The sequence below is a fragment of the Myotis lucifugus genome, unplaced genomic scaffold (genome assembly GCF_000147115.1).
Source record: "Myotis lucifugus unplaced genomic scaffold, Myoluc2.0 scaffold_3, whole genome shotgun sequence".
Classification (NCBI taxonomy): Eukaryota; Metazoa; Chordata; class Mammalia; order Chiroptera; family Vespertilionidae; genus Myotis; species Myotis lucifugus.
In genome coordinates, this window is record NW_005871051.1 from 27065255 (window position 1) to 27087335 (window position 22081).

Consider the following 22081-nt stretch of genomic DNA (forward strand, 5'->3'; position numbering starts at 1 on the left):
TTCACATATACAGGGATCCAGGTCAGGAGGCCCACACTTCTGGCAATCCCGCAGTCAGGCAGGCGAGCGGGTAGGAGACAGTGGTCCTGGTCTGTGAGAGGGATGTCAGTCTACCAGTTAAGGCCCGGGCTAAGGATCAGGCATAAACCTGAGGGGGGGCGGAGCAAGAGGGGTGGGGAGCAGGGATTCGCTCTGTGCGAGGCCAGCGCAGATTGGGCGGTGGGCGCACGGCTAGTGAAGTGCCCCTCCGCGGCCTGTGCTTGCGGAGCCTGCGCCTTGGGACGGACATTTTTTGGTGCCGCGTGTGCCGTTCTTGGGAGCGGTGGGTACTGGTCCCTCCGGTTCCCGGACGTTTCGGGATCCCGTCCCGCGCTCCACGCCCAGCCCCCCCGCTGCTAGGGAGCGAGGCCACTTTTCCCTGCTGATGAGCCCTAGAGACCGAAGGTCAGCACGCGAGAGTGGGAGGCCCTCCTTAGCCCCAGGCCGGGAACCCCCGTCTGCAGGTGCTGAGAGCTGTTAATAAAGGCAGTCACTTTGATGGAGAGAGAAATAGGTGAATCTTTATTGCAAACTTAAAAACATTTTGTGAATACTTTCAAACATACATTAAGTAGAGAAATTAAAAATGAATCCTCTTTTACCCATCACCCAGCTTCAAAACTTCAATATTTTTTAAAATATATTTTTATTGATTTCAGAGAGGAAGGGAGAGAAACATCAATGATGAGAGAGAATAATTGATTGGCTGCCTCCTGCACGCTTCCTACTGGGGATTGAGGGTGGAACCCAGGCATGTGACCCTGGACCCTTCAATCCGCAGGCCAACGCTCTATCCACTGAGCCAAACCAACCAGGGCAAAACTTCAATATTTTTGCCATTCTTTTCTCAGCTATTCCCTGCCCCACTTTTACCTCCTCACCTCTTCCTTTCCCCCCTTCCCCCTCCTCCTTTTTTGCTTAAGTATTTTAATGTGAATCCCAGGCATCCTATCATTTTGTCTGTAAATACTTCATTATGTACCTCTACAGCAGTGGTTCTCAACCTTCCCAATGCCGTGACCCTTTAATACAGTTCCTCATGTTGTGGTGACTCCCCAACCATAAAATTATTTTCGTTGCTACTTCATGACTGTAATTTTGCTATTGTTATGAATTGTAAATATCTGATATGCAGGATGTATTTTCATTGTTACAAATTGGCCATAATTAAAGCATAGTGATTAATCACAAAAACAATATGTAATTATGTGTTTTCCGACAGTCTTAGGCGACCCCTGTGAAAGGGTTGTTCGACCCCCAAAGGGGTCGCAACCCACAGGTTGAGAACCGCTGCTCTACAGGATATTGGCCTTGACATCTGTTCCTAAACAGCCCCAATTGTCCTGCTCTGTCCTGTGCAGGAACTTGAAAGAGGGTGAGGCCTGTGCTGAAGAGGTTTAGACTGTCAGAAGAATGTAACTGTTTCTAGAACCAAATGCCTTAAATCTGTTCTCATCTTTCTTCTTAAAAAAAAAAAAAGAGTTTTAAAAACAGTGAATTCGAATGATTACTAAGTATTACAGACTGTTGTGTGGGGCTTTAAAAAAATAAATGACAATTTCTGCTTATCTTAGATTTAAAAAAACTGGTAAATACACAACAAAATTTATCATCTTAACCATTTAAGCCAGCCGTGGGCAAACTACGGCGTGCGGGCCGGATCCGGACCATTTGAAATGAATAAAACTAAAAAAAAAAAAAAAAGACCGTACCCTTTTATGTAATGATGTTTACTTTGAATTTATATTAGTTCACACAAACACTCCATCCATGCTTTTGTTCCGGCTCTCCGGTCCGGTAAGAACCCATTGTGGCCCTCGAGTCAAAAAGTTTGCCCACCCCTGAAGCATACAGTTGAATATTGTTTGAGCATGTTCACATTGTTGTGCAACCAGAAGGAGGGCATGGGAGGTGGTGCGTATGGAGGTCAGGGAGGGAGAGGGGTTGGGGTGGTGAGTGCGTAGACAGTAATTTCCTTCTTGGTAATCTGAGGGTATCAGTGGGTTTCATTACAGCAGTGACTTACGCACACTCGCAGAAAGTGCAGCTAAAGAGTCAAAGTGTGGCACTTAGAATATCGGGGCCCGTTTCATTTTGCAAGCAGGGGATCAAGGCCTGGGAAGGTGAGCTGATATGCTTGATGCCACACAGCAAGGTGGCAACAGGGCTAAGATTGGGAGCAGGTCCCCTGGATCCCTGGCATCCCTGCCACCCAACAGTTCCACCAGTGGAGATCCCAGAGCAGAATAAGCTGACCGGGCCAGGGAGGGGTCAGGTAGGAGGAGGGTCCCAGGTGCAGGCCATGAGCTAGAAAGGGACAGAAAATGGGAGGGAAGGCAGAGCCTTGGGAAAACATTTTGGAAACTGTGGCAGGAGTGGGGATGTCCCCAAAAGAAGGTGTGCTGTGCCAGTTAACCGACTATGATGTTCCTGCAGGAAAGGACTTTAACTGGAGGCCTAGGGGCCTAGAGGGTGATCGTATATCCCTTCTAGTACATGGTGGGAGCAGGAGTCACTAAGGTGGCTGCAGGGGGAACAGGGCATAAAGGGGACAGGCATGAAGACATCACCGAAGAGGAGGGCAGGTGTGGCTACAAGTGGCCCTCTGGTGCCTCCAGGTGGAGCTGCTGTGAGTCTCCTCTATGGAGGGAGGGGTCAGTCTCTTGCTGTCCCTCTGGGTCATAGTTCTCAGCCAGAGGGTAGGCCCTGCTGCCCAGGGAGCCCATGTCACACAGGGTGCTGCCCGTGGTCACCCTGCTGAGGCTGTGGGAGCTGTGACGTCGTCTGTGGCCACGGCACTGGGTTCCCAAGCACAGGGCTTCCCGGAAGGTGTCCTGGAAGCGGGTGGACATGAGGCTGTAGAGCACGGGGTTGGCAGCAGAGCCGAGATAGAAGAAGACGCCAGAGATGACGTGTACATACTGGTGGGCCACGAGCAGGCACTCGGTCGAGGGGGACACAAAGCTCCACATGAGACGTTCGATATGGAACGGGGCCCAGCAGATGCCAAACACCAGGACCAGCACAACTGTAGGAGCAGAGAAAGGAGACTGGGTGCTGCTCCAGTTTGGTCTGCTCATTCTCACCTCCCCTCCTATTCCACAGGCTACCCATGCCCACTGTCCATATGGAAGTTTCTGGAAGTTCGCCTGCCCTGGCCACACCCTTTCAGAGAGGCTGCTCTCACTACTGTCACTGAGTGGGCAGCGGGTGTGTGCCCTGCCCCTGGCCACAGCCCACTGGGCCAGGCGTGGACACTTGAGCCAAGCTGGCCCAGCCCGACTATCTCACCATGGAGCTTGGAACTAGGTGACTCTAAGCTCTGGACACTAAGCCCCAGCGTGATGCAGACTGTGTGGCTAAGGCCCACCCTGGGTGCCCACTCAGGGACAATGCTTACTGATGGGTAAGCAGAGAGAAGCAGAAGATGGGGCCCATGCTCAGACAGCAGTAGATGGAGGTTAAGGGGCCAGAGAAAACACAAACACCTCCCCTTGTCTGCCTTGGCCTTCCCAGCCCCAGCCACCAGCTCTCCAAGGCCCAGCTGAATATCCTGCCCTGTACTAACTGCTGGCTTCTTGAGATCCCATCCCCTACCATCCAGCAAAAGACAGGACAGGTTGGCCAAGCCCTCACTCTTTCTCCCCAGCTTCCTTCCAGCCCTAGTCTTAACCAGCCATGACGTTCTTGGGTCTCTGTCACCGGATCTGCCCTGATTTAAAAAAAAAAATTTTTTTTTATTTCAGAGAAGAAGGGAGAGAGAGAGAGAAATATCAATGATGAGAGATAATCATTGGTTGGCTGCCTCCTGCATTCCCCCTATTGGGGATCAAGCCCACAACCCAGGCATGTGCCCTTCACCAGAATGGAACCCGAGACCCTTCAGTCCACAGGCCTACGCTGCCGACGCTCTATCCACTGAGCAAAGCCAGCTAGGGCTGCCTTGATTTTTGTTTCTTATTTCTTGTGTTTGTTTAGCTGACTATCTTTCCCCTGCAGTGTCAGCCTAGTGTGGTTTTGCTCGTAATCCCAGATTCCAATGTCCCCAGCACACAGCCTGCTGCACAGTAGGCCTTCAGAAAGTGAAGGTGGGGGAAGGAGGAAGGGAGGGATGGAGAGAGAGAAGAAAGCCAGAGTCCCAGTCCAGCAACCAAAGTGGCTTTAAGGAAACATCTTCCCCGTCCTCCTGCCCAGGGTGAGAACCATGCCAGCTGAGCAGACTCAGACCTGGACCCTGTGATCTGGAGGAGAATGAGATGGGGCGGGCAGGGGCCAGTTGGTCTGTAATACAGGCTTCACAGTGCAGAGCTGGGAAGCAAGCAAGGAACTCCGGAGGATGACAAGTGACACCACTCTCTGGGACACCACACCCAGGGCAGGGGGGCGGGGCGGGGCTTCTCTCTGGAAATGGGGCAGTCCTCAGTTAGCTGGCTGTAATCCCATGGCTTTGACCAAGGCCTCACCAGCCTTTCCTGCCCTGGCTCAACCCATCTGCTTGATTCAGGCCCTGCTAAGGTGGAATGAGATGGGATGGAAATCAATGACTGACTTAGTATCAGTTTGTCTTGCTTCCCCGGGGCCACTGTTTTTGAAAAAGAGCCCCGTCTAGAGCACAGTAACATCTAGAACCTCAACCCAGCTGCATGCCCTGGCTGGCCCCAGTCCACACTTCTGCCCTGATTCTCCTATGCTCTGACCCTCACAAAAACCCCTCCTGACAATCCTCTTTTATTTTTATTTTTATTTTATTTATTTATTTATTTATTTATTTATTTATTTATTTATTTTCTGACAATCCTCTTTTAGACAATGATCACTCCTGTGGTCCCCAGGGAACTACAAACATAGATGGAAGAAATCATCATCTTGCATATGCAGATCCCCCCAGAACCCCCCATATGGTTCTGTGGGAGTAGTCACTTCAGCATCCTGTTATTCTGGCCTGGGGATGGGCCATGACCTAATCCCACTTATCAGAATCCTTTCCTGGAACTTTTCAATAGCCACTAAGGAAAGAGAACGGTTCCTCAGGAAAGCCCATGGCCATGCCTTCCAGGCTGATGTAGGAAAGGACAGAGCCAAGACATGTTTAGCAGCCAAGATGAGAGACCTGGAGGGTGCAGATGCCATGAACAGCTCTGTTATCCTGGAGCCCAGCCATGTCGCCTGCCCTGTCTGTGGTTTGGGTCCGTGAGCCACCTGTGCATTTGCACAGGGCCCGAGTTTAAAATGGTTTAATGCTCTACTGTTGCTGTCTTGACAATCTTAATGATTTTTTAACAAGAAACCTGAATTTTCATTTTGCACTGGGCCCTGCAAATTATGTAGCTGATCCTGCCAGAAGCCATTAGCATTTATACCTTTGGTGTTAGTTTCTAAAACAGTATGCATGCATGCACATGTGTATGTGCTCCTGTGCATACACACACACACACAGAGGGGTATGTGATTCCAAGCCTTACACATAAACTCAGATACAGCACCTCCCCCAGGCCCTGGAAGCCCCAGACTCATACCCACTGTCTCGATCAGCCCCTTTTCCCAGCAGCAACACTTACACAGCATCTTGGTCACCTGTGTCCGACTCCTATCCTGTAGTCGCTGGACCCTGCTCTGGGGCCCCTGCCTGAGCAGCAGCAGCCTCTCACTCCGCAGCCGCAGCCCAATGAGCAGGTAGAGCACGCTGATGATGGCCATGGGCAGGCAGAAGAAGAGCAGTGCTGTGGCCTGCATGAGTAGGTGGTAGAAGGCCTTTGAGTGGACCACCATGCACACGGCCGAGTCGGGCACTATACCCCGGCAGGGCACATCCAGCAGCTGGATACCATGGAGGCTGGTGTTGGGCAGAGAGCAGAGTAAGGCAAGGCTCCAGATAGCCCCGAGCACCCGGCGAACATGGGCTTGGGTCATCACAGACCTGGCCTGCAGTGGGTGCACCACGGCCACGTAGCGTTCCACACTCAGGGCGGTGACATTGAGCACAGAGGCCAGGCAGACTGTCTCAAAGAGCAGCGTGCGGAAGTAGCAGCCACCAACACCCAGGAGGAAGGGGTAGTTACGCCACTTCTCATAGAGCTCCAGGGGCATGCCTAGGAGCAGCACCAGCAGGTCCGATACTGCGAGGCTGAAGAGGTAGTAGTTGGTGGGCGTGTGCATGGCCTTGTAGCGAAGGATGACCATGCAGGTTAGCCCGTTGCCCACGGTGCCCACCACAAAGATCAACAGGTATGTGACACAAATGGGTAGGAACAGCTCCGTCTTCTGGAGCCCCAGATACTTGAGTCTCAGCTCCTCATCAGTCAGGTTCAAATCCTCAAGTTCAAAATCCGCAGGTTCAAAGTGCCTCCACTCTCTACTGCCATTGCAGGGCACCGGGTCATGTCTCCAGGGAAGATGGAACAATTGAGGCAGAAAGGAACCTGTGGAACAGAATACAGAGACACTCAGAAAAGTCACTTAGGGAACCATGGCTCTGTTGTAATTCATTAAACCAAAGGTGCCATTATTTATGTACTGCGGAGAAAGAAGTCTGTCTTCCATTGTAAGATGCATTACAACTTCAGAGATGTAAAAATGTACATCTTACCCTAGCCGGTTTGGCTCAGCAGTTAGAGCATCACCCGTGGACTGAAAGGTTTCAGGTTCAATTCCGGTCAAGGGCATGTACCTCGGTTGTAGGCTCGATCCCCAAGGCAACCAATCGATGTGTCTCTCTCACATCAATGTTTCTCTCTCTGTCTCTCCCCCTTTCTTCCACTCTCTCAAAAAAAAAAAAATCAATGGAAAAAATATTCTCGGATGAGGATTAACCAAAATTAAATAAATAGAAGTACATCTTCAAAATGATAAAGCCCTAGATGATGTGGCTTAGTTGGTTGAGAGTTGTCCCATGCCCCACCAGTTTGATTCCCAATCACAGGGCACATACCCAGGTTGTGGATTTGATTCCTGTTGGGATATGTACGGGAGGCAACTGATTGATGTTTCTCTCACATTGATGTTTCTCTCTCTCTCTAATCAATAAACATATTTTTACAAAAGATAAAAAGTGGACTTCAATTTGAAATTTCTCAATCTATTGAAACCTTGACTAAATGATGAATCCTCTTGAACATGGGCTTTGCCATCAGCAGTTTTCCCTTGAATCTCTCCCCTTTCAAGCCACAGACTTTGAGACAGGTACTCAGTTTGGGCATCTGTAAAATGGGCAACGTGCAGTATCATGTGGTCTTGAAGAACAAGGACTCAGTAGGCAACTGCTTGGGTTCAAATCCAGCCTCCCCAGTCCCAGGCTGTGTGACCATTTGCCTGGTAACCTCTCTGCAGCTGTTTCCTTATTAGGAGGCTTGGGAGAGTTTAATCCCTGAAAGAGGCCTGCCTGACACTCAGAAGGGCCAGGTTATCAGCACCCCACTGAGGGGACTGAGTTACAGAGGGGGCTGAGTCACAGAGGGGACCCAGGGCTAAAAGATGGTAACGCTAATCCAAAAGTTGATTCTTTATTGTTTTAATCCTCACTGTTTTAATCCTCACTGAAGGAGTGAGGATATTTTTCCTATTGATTTTTAGAGAGAGTGCAAGGGAGGGGGGAGAGGGAGAGAGAGAGAGAGAGAGCTCTATTGGTTGCCTCTCACATGTACCCCAAATGGGGTGGGAGGGGGTGGTGGCGGGGATCAAAACTGCAACCCAGGTACCTGCCCTTGACTGAAAATAGAATCTGAGACCCTCCGGTGCATAGACCGACATTCTAATCACTGAGCAATGCTGGCCATAGCCAAAAGTTCATTCTTATTTCTGTTTTCCATCACCTACACTATTAGAAGTTGAAATATTTGACACCCTTAACACTCTCAGTTCTAGGGTTCCCTCTCTGCCAGTCCACCATATACAGTGATTAAGAACCAAGGTCATGGTGTTAAACAAACTGTCCTGGGATCCAATGTCAGCTTTGCACACTCTAGCCTAGCGGTTACCTCCCCTTACTGTGCCTCTGTCTGTGAAATGGGGGTGTCAATAGAGCCTACCTTACAGTTTCTGTGAAGATTAAATGAGAGACGACACAAAGTTCTCAGGAGCGCACCTGGTACATTCTGGGTGCTCAGTTTCAGTGCACAGTACATGACCCTACTCCCCACATGGAAAGGGAAGGGCAGTCCAGGGGAGGGAGGGAGCAGCCCCAGACTGTCCTCCGGAGCCTGTTCCCCAAGCCCCCCACCCCACCATCAACCCTCCCCTCCAGCAACTGGATTTTCAGGCTGGTTCCCGGGTCTTCTCCCTATTCCTCCAGCCCCGTTTCCTCTCTTCAGTCACAGGCTTGGGGGCTCAGGTGGCCCACATACCCGTGCAACCACCTTTCAACTACTTTCTTTTCCAGGTCCTTTGCTCTCCCAGACCCGAGCATTCTTCTCCTTTTTCTTTTTTCTTTCTTTCTTTCTTTCTTTCTTTCTTTCTTTCTTTCTTTCTTTCTTTCTTTCTTTCTTTCTTTCTTTCTTTCTTTCTTTCTTCCTTCCTTCCTTCCTTCCTTCCTTCCTTCCTTCCTTCCTTCCTCTCTCTCTCTCTCTCTCTCTCTCTCTCTCTCTTTCTTTCTTTCTTCTTTTTTTTTCCTACAGTGAGGTATTAAACTGGGTGATAGGGTCCCCCAGGCATTCTTACTCAGAGTATCTTCCTCCTCTCCAAACAAAATCCCCCAGCCTCCCTGCCCCTCCCACACATAATCCCCGCATCTTGGGATCCTGGCTCATTTTCATCCACTCGAGCGCAGCCTCTGCCTCCCCAGACCCCGCTGGGCGGGAGGCGCGGGGACGAGCTGGACCAGCGCAGCGCAGACCCAGGTTCACGGGAGGCTCCCTACACCACCGGGAAGGGTCGCCCCGCGGCGCGCGCAGTAAGACAAATGATCCGCGGGTCCCCCGGAGATGGGGCGCCGCAACAGGACCCTCAGACCTCTACCGCCGGGGAAGACCCAGTCCGCGCTCCTCCCGCCTCTTCGTGCCCACGCCCCACGCCCCGTCCAGCCACAGCGCTCTGGGCCACTGCGGCATCCCGCTCACCTACCATGCCGTCCGCGGCCGCGAGTTCCAGGGGCGCGGAGCACACCCGACCGGCAGATGCGGCGCCAGGAGAGAGCGGACTGGCAGACTGGACGCCTGTCGGCGGCCGGCCCACCAACAGCCCGCCCGTCGCCCCGCCGCCCCGCCTGTCGGTGGCCGGGGTGCCCCGTCCAGGACCGCCACCAGAGGGCAGGGCCGCCCCCCGCAGCCCGCCCACCCCGCCTCTGAATCCAGACACACTCATCTGGGGCCACCCACACACCCACCTAAACCATGTCATTGTGTTTCCAAGCGTTTGACGGGGCGCTTCCAGGCGCACCTTTACCTCTCCGACCCCTCACGACAACCCGTTTTTCAGAGATGAAGGCTGAGTGATTTGGGTCTCACACGCTGTCGCCGCCCTGCAACGTGCTGACTTTCAGCGTAAGTCCTTACTAGGGTGTCCCTCCAGCCCCACCTCCTCCTATCCCTCATTCCAGAGGAGCCTCCAAGGACATCCCACTGGCCCCTGGGGAGTTAATGAGACTCCAAGGGTCCCATCCTGCCTCCCAGCTTCACACCAGTCTCTTTCCCGTCCTCCATCCCAGGTCCAGGGCAGCAGTCTCCCCCCTTCTCCCTGGAGGCCCTCAGCCCTCCCAGGACGACTGCAGGAACCTCCCTTCTCCCTCCAGTCCCTGTTCCCACAGCCCAGTTTTCCTGAACCCCCAACGCAGTCATTCTGCTCGAAACCTTCCACAGGTCCTTCCTTCTGAAAAAGTACGCAAGTCTGACCTGATGTTGGACCTCCCTGGCTCCCACTTGCCTTCCTGGGCCCCTCACTAAGTCCTCTCACCCTCAATACCCTTCCACTCAGATGTCCCCCAGGCCCCTCTCACCTGATTGCAGGATGTCCACAGGCAAGGAGGGAGCTGTCAGCAGGGAAGAGCCATGAATGCTGGGACCCCAGCCTCCTCCTGCTCCCCCCAAACAGGACGCATGTAAACCCAGCAGGGAGCACCTTCCCTGCTCGCTCCCTCCTCTGACCAGCTCCTTAGCTGGAAGGTATGTCATCAGGAACTAGGAGGGGGAGCCTAGAAATGTGGGGCCTCACAGGCTAAAAACGCTGGCTCCTGGGGCCTCGTCTCGGTCTGATTCACTTAGTCTGGGCGAGGCCCCAGATGCCTTCCTGAGAGCCCCAGAATCACACTTTGAGGAGCACTGCGAGGGGTTAAGTACAAAGCCCCAGGACCCAGAAAGGGTGCGGTGAGCTGTGGGAATGGGAAGAGACTCAGCCCCTCTGTCCCGTAGAATGTGCTAACCACTGTTACCACTGTTGTGCGCATGCAATGAGATGGAGTGTGAAGATTAGCACAGGCCTGGCATGTGGTCAGCACTCAAGAAAGTTGGGTGGGATTATCTCCATTTAGTGAGAACTGGAAGCAAGACCTTCCCCCAGATTTTCTCTGCCCTGCCCCCAGCCCCATGAGACTGGCCTTGGAAACTGGGAGTTAGGCCCTCTCAAAGCCTCCCTCAGCCTGCCTTCCCAGGAACCGCACATATAAACATAGCTCTAGGCATAGCTCTAGGCACGGGGAGGTTTCTGGCAGTGCAGGGGCGATCGTCTCCAAGTCCTGGGGGTAAAGGATTCTGGGGTTTCCCAGAGAGTTAACTACTGAGCCCCGGATGAGTGATTCCAGTATACCCTTCAAGACCAGGGCTGCAAAAATCTATAATAATAAAAGCGTAACTCACTAATTAGACGGGACAGTCAAACAACCTTCTGGACATCATTCCAGAGTCCTTCTGGATGAAGCTGCTGCGGCGGGGGCCGAGGCAGAGTGGTTAGGGGTGATCAGGCAGGCAGGCAGAGTGGTTAGGGGTGATCAGGCAGGCAAGCAGAGTGGTTAGGGGCGATCAGGCAGGCAGGCAGAGTGGTTAGGGGCGATCAGGCAGGCAGGCAAGTGGTTAGGGGTGATCAGGTAGGCAGGTGAGTGGTTAGGAGCCAGCAGTCTCAGATTGCAAGAGGGTGCAGGCTGGGCTGAGGGACCCCCCCTCCGGATTACCGGCAGTTGAGTGGTTAGGAGCCAGCAGTCTCAGATTGCAAGAGGGTGCAGGCTGGGTTGAGGGACCCCTGCCCCTGCATTCCTCCTCCTCCCTGCGTACATGGATTTCATACACCAGGCCTCTAGTAAATAAATAAAATAAAATAAGACTAGGGCTGCTATCATATCAGATGAGCAATGAGGGGCAGGCAGCATGGCTGGGAAACATGGGGTCACAGACAACACTTAGCATGTGATTAGTGTTGTCGACGACGCCCCCAGCACTGGAGCACACACACTCACACTCACACACCACTTTGACCACTTTGCACAAACTCTGAGCAGCCTGAAACTCACTGTAGACCCTTTGGAAGTGCTCAGAGCCCAGGAAATGATGGAGAAGGCCCTCTTCTCTACCTCACAGAAGCAGAAGGGCTCCCAACTGGTCAGGAATTCCTACAGCTGGCTGCATCACTCACAGCATCAGCAGCCATCAAAGACCACATGGAGCTAAAGGTAGTCCCCCAAAAGGAGAAGCCCAGTGGCCATTCATGGTTGTAGCACTGTCCAGAGGGCCCTGTGTGCTCAGGCTCAAGACCACCATAGCAGCATGTCCCATCAGAACCCGATGACACCCTGCTGCCTCTCTACTCTGTCCTGAGGTGGCTTCCCCAGGGCCATGCCCATGGCGGGGAAGGGGACACTCACAGGGCAGAGGCCTGGAGTAAACACATCCCAGGTTTTCTGGGTGTGTACCTCAATCTCCTGGTCTGGTGGGCATCTACCCAGACTAAGGGCCAACTCCACACGCAGCAAATCTGCCAAGGGAGGGCTGCTGGGACCTCTGGGAGTAGTTTGGGGTACCTCCCGGTCCTAGAGCGTACTGCACTAGCCCCGCAGCTTCTCCTCACCCTGCTGACTCCCGTCCTTTTCTCCAGGGAGCAGTGTTGGTACCCAATTTGCGCTGGAATATTTGGTAAAAGTTCAAGAGTTCCCTAGTTGGGGCTTGGTGCCCTTCAAGGGATCACAGCGTGGGGTTGCGGCTGAGATGACTTCCCAGAGACGGAAGTTTTATTATTTTCATTCTTGAAAGTCATGTTGCTTAGATGTTCTATACCTTAGTTTCCTCATCTGTGAAATGGGGATGACAACAGACCTACTTCATGAGGTTTATTATAAGAACTGAATGAAATAAAGGATGCATTGCCCAGAAAGCATTTAGCCACTTGATGACTATTTTTCTTTCTCTTTTTCTTTGTAGAGAGAGATAGAGACAGAGACATTGATTTGATCTTCCACTTATTTATGAATTCACTGGTTGCGTTTTACATGTGCCCTGACCAGGGATCAAACCTCAACCTGGACGTATTGGGATGACCTCTAACTAACTGAGCTACCCGGCCCAGGCTGGATATTTTTCATATAATCGAGAATAGGTGCAAGTCTCAGACACTTGGTACATTTCTGAACAAAAGGAAGTGATTGTTAATCTTGTTCTTCAAGGCAGTGAGAGAAAATAACCTAAAGGTTTCTTTATCTCCTGGGAAGAGGGGGTTTAGAGAGAGAAACTGAAGGGCAAAGAGGCTATGATTGGTGGCCAGGCCCATTTGTATACAGGGGCCGGCAGTCCTTGTCCTCCCTTGGGTGATCTCATTAGGATCATCCGGCAACTCACATTCCCAGAAAGCTCTCGAGTCTGTTTGGGTGGAGGCGCTATAAACAAGGATGAGCAGCTTGAACTGAGCAGGCCTTTATTAGGGCAGGACCACTCTGTCAGGCTAAACCCAACCTCGAAGGGCCCCAAAGGACCCAGGAGGACCCCGGCCCCACTCTGCTCCAGGCCGCTCTTTCCCTGAGCAGTCGCTTCTGAGCAGGAAGGGAGCAAAGGCCTCCTGTGCTGTGAGGGAGAGCGTCTGCAGCCAGAGTAAGAACCTGGGCAAGGATAGGGAGTGTGACTTTGAGCAAGCGCCTTCCCCTCTCCAGCCTCAGCTTCCTCATCTGCAGAATGGGGACATGTATCCTCCTCACAGCGTTGATAAGAGGGGAGCCAGCTGAGGTTGGTTCAGCGGTGGGCCCCAGGTCAGTGTGTAGCCCAAGGCCCTGCAGAGGGGCAGCCTGTCTAGGGGCGTCAGATCCTAGAGTTGACAGCGGTTTTCTCTCGTGGGTAGACTAGGGTGGGAAGAGGGAAGGTAATTCTTTTTGTTTTCAGTTAAAATTTTTTTCCAACAGTCAACATTTGCTCCTTCTATAATAATTGCATGTGTAAGTACATAGTTTCTTCATTTTAAAAGGCAGTTTCTTGTTTAATTCCGGTGGCTTGTCCCTGGCCAGCCCTTTCTTCAGATCATCCATAGGGTCAGGCTCTGTCTGGGCAGAAACCTTCCGAGGGTGGCGTGGGAAAACTTGGGCACAGAGGTGTGTCACTGTCACCTCCAGCCAGACACATGCCCTTGTGCACCCAGGGCCCCCTCCATATGGCTGCCACTTTGTCATCCGATTATTACACTCTCTGCTGTGTCACCCCTACCACGCACCTAGGACCCCCCAGGCCCAGTGTGAGGAGGGAGGGGCCGCACACAACCCACTTCCCTCCCAGATCTTGGCTGCCAGGCCCAGCATGGGTACTTCCTGGCTGAGACCTCTGGCCAGGAAGTTGGGCCCAGATTACGTTCCCTGTGTGACCCCTATGTGGAGGCAGTACCCCACCCCCAACAGTGCGGGTCTGTGGGCACTAACCAGACCTCAATATTGTTTCAGTTCACCCCCAAGGAAGGCACCATCCTCCCATTTCTCAGAGAAGGGAGTGCAGCTGGCACCCACTCCCCCTGCAAAGCCCTGCTCTTGACCTACTGACTGACCACATACCCACTGACTGACCTAAGACAGCACAGCCCTGGCTGCATCCCCCTCTTCCCCAACTGCCTGTGCCAGCTGTGGGGCCTCATTTCTCTCACCCATCATGTGGGGGTAGCCATCTGTTGCCTGTTGGTGTGAGGATAAAATTAGATCATTCTTATAGGCTCCCAGGAACCTGTGGAGTTGTTTTTGTTTTTTGTTTTTTTTTAAATATATTTTATTGATTTTTTACAGAGAGGAAGGGAGAGGGATAGAGAGTTAGAAACATCAATGAGAGAGAAACATCGATCAGCTGCCTCCTGCACACTCCCCACTGGGGATGTGCCCGCAACCAAGGTACATGCCCTTGACTGGAATCGAACCTGGGACCCTTGAGTCCACAGGCTGACGCTCTATCCACTGAGCCAAACCGGTTAGGGCACCTGTGGAGTTTTTAATGACAAAATACATTCCAGAATAATTCTGTAAGAATAGTACCAAGGACTTCTTGTCCTGAACCATTTGAGAGTAAGTTGCTGACCTGAAGCCCAGGCTCCCCGAATACTTCAGTCTTTCCTGCAAATGGGGATCCTCTCCTCTGTCACCACGAGGCAGACATCAACACGGGAGGCATCACTGCCCGCTAATCAGCAGGCCCTTTCAAGCTCTGCCAGTTGTCCCAATCTGGAACAGTTCCCCAGTCTGCCCTTGACTGTCATGACCTTGACATTATTTAAGATTATAGGCCAATTATTTTGTAGGGTTTCTCTCCATTATGGTTTTTTTAAAAATATATTTTATTGATTTTTTTACAGAGAAGAAGGGAGAGGGATAAAGAGTTAGAAACATCGACAAGAGAGAAACACCAATCAGCTGCCTCCTGCACACTCCCCACTGGGGATGTGCCCGCAACCAAGGTACATGCCCTTGACTGGAATCGAACCTGGGACCCTTGAGTCCGCAGGCTGACGCTCTATCCACTGAGCCAAACCAGTTAGGCCTCCATTATGGTTTGTTGAATGTTTCCTAATAACGGGCTCGGGTTACACATTTTCGGCAGGAGTGTCACAGAAAGGGGGTGTGTCCTGGTCACTGCATCCTGGGAGGTAGCACGAAGCTTCTACTTACTGAAGATGGTGGCTTTATTCCCTTGATTGAGAGGGCATCTGCCAGGCTTCTCCCCTAGAGACTTTTGGGATTAATATGTATTTTGTGGGGAGGTACTTTGAGGTGATGCATATGTCTCATTTCTCACCAAACTCTTACCCATTAACTTTAGCATCCATTTATGATTCTTGGAGGAATTAATTATTACTATGATGGTTGCCAAATGGTATTCTAATTCTATCATTTCTTCATTTGACATTGTACTGTAAGGAAAAATTTCTTGCTTTCACTATTTATTTATATCCATGTGGGCTTGGGATTTCTTATTTTATTCAATGGATAATAATTCATTATCATTATTCATTGATGTTCAAATTATCCTGGATTTGGCCAATGGGAACCTCTTCAAGCTAGCTCCTGCATCCTTTTCATACATCCTTACCATGTATATTTCTATACCTTCTTACATAATAAGATGTTCCAGGCCTCAGTGTATTTCCTTGGGACCAGCCTGGAATCAGCCATTTTCCAAGGAGCTCTGGTTCCTTTTTCTTTCTTCACCTTTGTCCTATTGTGGCACTTGTGGCAGGGCAGCAGTCCAAGGCCCACTAGAAGGAGGGATTTCCACATTGGCCGTGGGACAGTGACTTCCCTGCCTGGATACAGTCTCTTATCACTGGCCACCAAACTCTATGGCTGCTTTTGCCCCAAGCATGAAGGGGAAGCCTTGAGGCCCATAATTGAGGCCCTGTGTCTGTATTCCATTCTTTTCTCTTCATACTCTGCATGGGAAGCATTCATTCAACATTCATTCTGAGAGGAGCAATGACTCAGGCACTGTTCCTTTGCTTTTATAGTGGGAAATGGTGGTTAGAGACCAACACCTGGGTACCAGATAAGCTCATTACTACTGGGAGGCTGCTACCCCCAGGCTGTATCGGTGAGCAGAACTAGGGAATATATATCTGTATGTACCCAACCTCCCAGATAGAGGGAAACAGGCTCCCTCACTGTGGATGCGAATTACATTTCTGAAGCACAAGTTTAACAGTTGCTACCAAAATATAGAAGTTTATCCCTTTGACCCTGCAACTTTACCTCTAGAAATTTATGGAAGATAGTAACTCAAATACAGAGATGAGTGTAAGAAAACTCATCTTTGTAATAATGAAAAATTGGAGACAACCTAAACCTAAATATTTTGTCTTAACTCCTAAAAGCAGTGTCCTGCACGCTCCCAGAACCATCCGTCTGAAGGACCAAGTAATTGGCTACTAACTGGCTTCCTCAGGGCTGTTAGCTCCCCAGCACTTCGTGGATGTGTCCGTACAAGAGTCCAGAGAATGTCCTTCCACAAAGCGAGAGACGATAGATATGAGACCGAGCTGGGACCCTTCCTCCCCAGCTGCAGGTGAAATCAGAGTCAGGGCAAGGAGAGGAGACATGGGCCCCAAAGGGACCTGCTGACTCCATCAAAAGGGAATGAGCAACATACACGATGAGACACACACACTAAGAAGCACTGGGCATGCACGTGAGAGGTGGAGGCTGACCCACACATGCTGTCCTGGAAAGGCATATAGGCAAGATAAGTTGCCAAGAGAAACCTGTGAGGAACATAGCAACAGGGAGGGTTGGCTCCCCAAGTATGTAAATTACTGGGTGGGTTTATGCATGGAAAATGGTTGTAGAACATTTGTCAAATAGGCAACAGTGGTCAATTCTAGAGACTTTCACTCTCTAAAAAATAAAATTTTGGCCCAGCCAGCGTGGCTCAGTGGTTGAGTATCGACCTATGAACCAGATCTATGAACCAGAAGATCACAGTATTATTCCCAGTGAGGACACATGCCCAGCTTGCGCGCTCAATCCTCAGTAGGGGGCATGCAGGAGGCAGCCGATCAATGATTCTCTGTCATCATTGATGTTTCTATTCCTCTTTCCCTCTCCCTTCCTCTCTCTGTAATCAGTAAAAACATCTTTTAAAAAATAAATTTTTGTGTTGTTTGCATTTTCAACAATCAACGTTTATTGGTTTTGTAATCATAAAGAAAAAAAAAAGTCAACTGAGTAAGTAAAGAAGAAATCTGCTGATACCGCTGTTGATCAACTAAGGGGGGAGCAGATAAGAACTAGAGCAAAGTCCCACAGGACATGAAAGAGACCAAAGGCAGGGCATGTTCAACAGGAGAGAGGATGGAGATTGGTGTCATGACAAGTGTGAGGGGATGGTGGGTCTTTCAGCAAGGAAGGGGATACTGGAGACATGATGTGGGACAGGTTTGATCATTGTAACAGGCAAGGCAGGTTCCCTGGCCATGTCTCCTGTGGAATCTGCAAATATGACTCATACAGGCTGATTTCTTTCTTTCTTTCTTTCTTTCTTTCTTTCTTTCTTTCTTCTTTCTTTCTTTCTTTCTTTCTTTCTTTCTTTCTTTCTTTCTTTCTTTCTTTCTTTCTTTCTTTCTTTCTTTCTTTCTTCCTTCCTTCCTTCCTTCCTTCCTTCCTTCCTTCCTTCCTTCCTTCCTTCCTTCCTTCCTTCCTTTCTCTTTCTCTCTCTCTCTCTCTCTCTCTCTCTCTCTGCCTGCGGGTATTCTTTAGCATTATAGGGCCTTCAGTATATTCTGGTTGAGGCCAAAAGTACCAAGGACTTAACACCCCAGGAGCTACCCTCCTACTGAGAGATGGGAGTGGTTGGATAAGTATCCCATGTGGTAGGCAGCTTCCAAGATGGCCCTTGGAAGCAAGCCACCTTGGAAACGGATCCTCCAGCCCCAGTCAAGTCTTCAAGTCCTCCAGCCTCATGAGAGACCCTGAGCCAGACCACCCAGCTCAGCTGCTTCTGGGTTCTTGACCCTCAAAAACAATATGATGTAATAAATATTTACTGTTTTAAGCTGCTAGGTTTTGGGGTAATTTGTTATGAAACAATAGCTAACTAATAGTCTCATATATTCCTGGTAGGGATGTAAAATGATGTAGCCACTTTGGAAAAACAGTTTGGTAGTTCCTCAAATGATTAAATATAGAGTGACCATATGACCCAGCAATTATATACTTAAGATACATACCTAAGAGAAATGAAAACATATGTTCACATAAAAAGCTGTATACATGACCTGGCAGGATGGCTCAGTTGGTTGGAGCCTTGTGCCGTACACCAAAGGGTTGCGGGTTCAATTCCCAATCAGGACACATAACGAGGTTGCAGGTTCAATCCCTGGTCAGGTGCTTATGGGAGGTAACCAATTGATGTTTCTCTCACATCAATGTTTCTCTCTCTCTTCCTCTCTTTTCCTTCCTCTCTCTAAAAATAAATAAAAACATATCCTTGGGTGAAGATTTAAAAAAGAACACTTGCATGCAAATGTTTATAATAGCATTTTTTAAAATAATAGTCAAAAGGTAGAAACAACCCAAATGTTCATCAAGGGACAAATGGAGAAACAAAATGCACTCTATTCATACAATGGAATATTACTTTTTTTTTTTCACTTTTATTTATTTATTTATTTTATTTTTCGCTAGACCTGAAAAGTGAAAGACGTGAAGAAAAGCCAGTCACATAGAATATAATTCCATCCATATGAAACATTCAAAATAGGCAAATCCATAGAGACAGAAAGAATGTGGACATTATTCTACACCATTCTATATAATAAAGAGCTAATATGCTAATTAGACCAGATGGCAGAACAACCTTCCGGAACAACCTTCCAGAACAACCAGTGGGTGGGGCCTTGAGGGCCGAGGTAGCTGGGCTGCAAGGGCCGAGCCCCTTGCACGAATTTTGTGCATCGGGCCTCTAGTTTTATATAAGGGACTTGAGTAACCATGGATTTTGGTATATCCACAGGGGTCCTGGAACCAACCCCCATGATACTGAGGAACAAATGTAGTTAAGTTTTGGGGAGTCGAAAGTTATACTCGAATTTTCAACTGTATGGGGGATTGGTGCCCATAACCCCCACATTGTTCAAGGGTCAACTGTAGATTTGTGGTTGCTTAGGCTGAGGTGGGGTGTGGTGTATAAGAGTGATAGTTAAAAGGTATGGGATTTGTTTTTTTAGAGGTGATGAAAATCTTCTAAAATTGCACACTGAAAGGAAATTAATTAGAAGAAATATTTGAATATTGCTATTCGCCCTTTCTCTATAATAGAAGGGTCAACCAAATTCACAATCGACAATGTGTGCACAAATCCTTGCACCGGGCCTCTAGTATCTTAATAAAACTGTTTTAAAAGCAGATACACCACAGCTTCCTTGCCCTTAGGTGGTAACTCTGAGGCGTGTTTCATTCTCTCAGAAGGTCCCAGTGAGACTGAACCCATTTCCCAAGGCCAAAGCTTGCCCATTAATATGAACTTTCTTTCCTTTCCTGTCTTCTTTGTCTCTTTTCCCCACCCCATGCTTTTTGAGATCACATCTCAAATAAACAACTGCACCCAACTCTTCTCTTGAGGTTTGTTTTTTAAGAAACCCAAACTAAAGCAATTGTCTTCTTTGGGTTGGGAGTCAAGTTCACCTGGCATGAGGCTGATTCTAAGTCCTGTCAGTAGAGAACCCATCTGGGGAGACTGTGTCCACCGGCCAACTGTCTAGGGTGAAAGCTTGAACTGAAGTCCAGAATACCATGAAGCTGGCCTCAGTCTGCCCAGCATGCCTACATGAGCCTGGGGTAGTTTGCACACACGCTAACCACCCCCGCACACACACACTTTCAGGCCTGGGAACTGTGGAGGGGACCATGGAACAGTCCAGGCCTGTCATTGCCCTTTACCCTACAGTCAGGCTGTACGGGACGTGTTCATTTCCCCTTTGTCTTATTTTGCCTGTCTCCTGTGGTCGGGTTTCATCTGACCACACAAACCACCAAGACAGAGAAGCAGGAGGTTATAAGGGCTATGAGGGTAGAGTTCAGCAGACTCTGTGGGAAGAGTCAGACCCTTTGACTGTGAACTTGACATATCTGATTAAGGGAAGGCAAAGAACACACAGCCAAGACTTGAAGTGAGTGAGCCAGGAACACCCGTGGAGGCCTGTCAGGGAAGGGGGTCAGCGGGAGAGGCATCTCCTGCCCAGCGAGGCCCAGGTCACTTGGGCCATGAACCTCACCGTCTGAGCACAGGCTGAGAGTCAGAGGGGAGAAGTTTGGGCTGGACCCAGCTTCTCACACCACCTGCAGACCCAGAGTGAGAAATGGATGCTCAGAACTTGATTTTTCCACAATTTCAGGCTGCTCAGCCTCAGCCAAATGCCTTCTTTTTCAAGTAAAGGATAGTTGGTGGATGTTAATGCCCACAACACTCACGCCTAGGATTGCCCAGAGCAACAGAACAAAAGAGCCTAAGTTAGCTCAAAGATTTCATAAGTTGGCCTAGAATAAAAACTTTTTATTTTTTCTATATTTTACTGTGATAGTTTTATGTGTCAACTCAGTGGAAGGCAGGCCTGAGAGGTGCCGAGGTAGGCTACAGTGCCCAGTTACTTATTCAAATACTAGTATAAATGCTGTTGTGAGCCCTAACTGTTTACCTCAGTGGTTAGAGCATCAGCCCGAGGACTGAAGGGTCTTGGGTTCAATTCTGGTCAAGGGCACATACCTCAGCTGCAGCCTCCATCCCTGGCCCTGTTCGGGGTGCAAGCGGGAGGCAACCAATCGATGTGCCTCTCTCACATTGATGTTTCTCTCACTGTCCCTCCCCGCTCTCTTCCACTCTATCTAAAAATCAATGGAAAGAATATCCTCAGGTGAGGATTAACAAAAACAAACAAGCAAAAAACCAAAAAGATAAATGCTGCTGTGAAGGTATTTTGCACAAGTGGTTCACATCCACAAGGAGTTTATTACCCTCATAATGTGGGTGGGCCTTATCCAATCAGTTGAAGGCTTTAAGAGCAAAACCTGAGTTCTTTCCAGAGCAGAACTTATGCCTCAAGACACATCATCAGCTCCTACCTGAGTTTCCAGCCTGCCAGCCTGCCCTATAGATTTCAGATTTGCCAGCCCACAAACACATAAACCAATTCCTTAACATTGAATATAGATGTAATTATAGGTACAGATAGATAGAGATAGAAATAGAGATAGAGGTAGATCTATTGATTTATCTATTGATTCCGTCTTTCTGGAGAGCCTTGACGGATGCACCTACCCTCAGTGGAAGGCAGGCCTAAAAGTGCTGAGTGGCACGAGTGTCCCTCTCAGGGGAGACAATCCTCACGGTCACAGAGAAACATATGGGATGTTTGCTGAAACTTGCCCTATTGCTCTGCATCCGGCTGTTGGTTCAACTGAAATGGCCAGACATCCAAGAATAACCTCCATGAAGCTATCCCAATGCTATAAACAAAAAATTGCAGAGACCACTCAAAGGACTCAAGAAGCACAGTTCTCATAGTCAGCTCCCATATAAATCAGACCAGGTCACGCCACTGCCCTGCCAAAAATCCCCCCAAGGCTCTTGGAATAATCCCAATTTTGTTTTACATTTAAATTCTTTATTGTTTAAAGTATTACATGAGTCTTCTTTTCCCACCATTGACTTCTCCCTGGCCACCCCCATCCCCCAGCACATCCCCTCACCCCCCTACTGTCTGTGTCCATTGGTTATGCTCATAATAATCCCAATTTAATTCAGACTGTAGCCCAGCCCTGCCCACCTCTGCTCACCTTCCCCTTCCCTGAGCTCCACTAGACCACTCTCTGCCACCTCGGGGCCTTTGCACATGCTGTTTGCTCTTCTGGGAATCCCTTTCCCTGCTTCTTTGCCTGGCACCTTCTCATACTTCAGGGTTCTAAGATAGTTTCTTGACCACACATTCTGATACGACCACCCTCCTCACCAAAATCTTCTACTAAATCCCATTTATCACAGTCTGGAATCATCTTATTTGTTTGTTTTGATTATTGTCAGCCTCCTTGTTCTGCTCTGGAAGTTCCAGGAGAATGCACCCCTCTCATTCTCTTGTGTCTCCCCAATACTGGGTCATAGGAGGCACTATGACACATCCTATGTAATAAAAC

At 49.5% G+C, this 22081-nt stretch overlaps 1 protein-coding gene across 1 annotated transcript; it reads right to left on the minus strand.

Moving 5' to 3' along the window:
* Positions 1 to 2488: 2488 nt before the first annotated feature.
* NMUR1 (neuromedin U receptor 1) lies at positions 2489 to 21785 on the minus strand. Its single transcript, XM_006082788.3, has 3 exons — positions 21728 to 21785; positions 5598 to 6458; positions 2489 to 3067 (listed from the first exon to the last, which is right to left on the minus strand). The coding sequence occupies exons 1-3, from the start codon at positions 21783 to 21785 to the stop codon at positions 2631 to 2633; spliced, it is 1356 nt and encodes a 451-aa protein (XP_006082850.1). The 3' UTR covers positions 2489 to 2630.
* Positions 21786 to 22081: the final 296 nt, after the last annotated feature.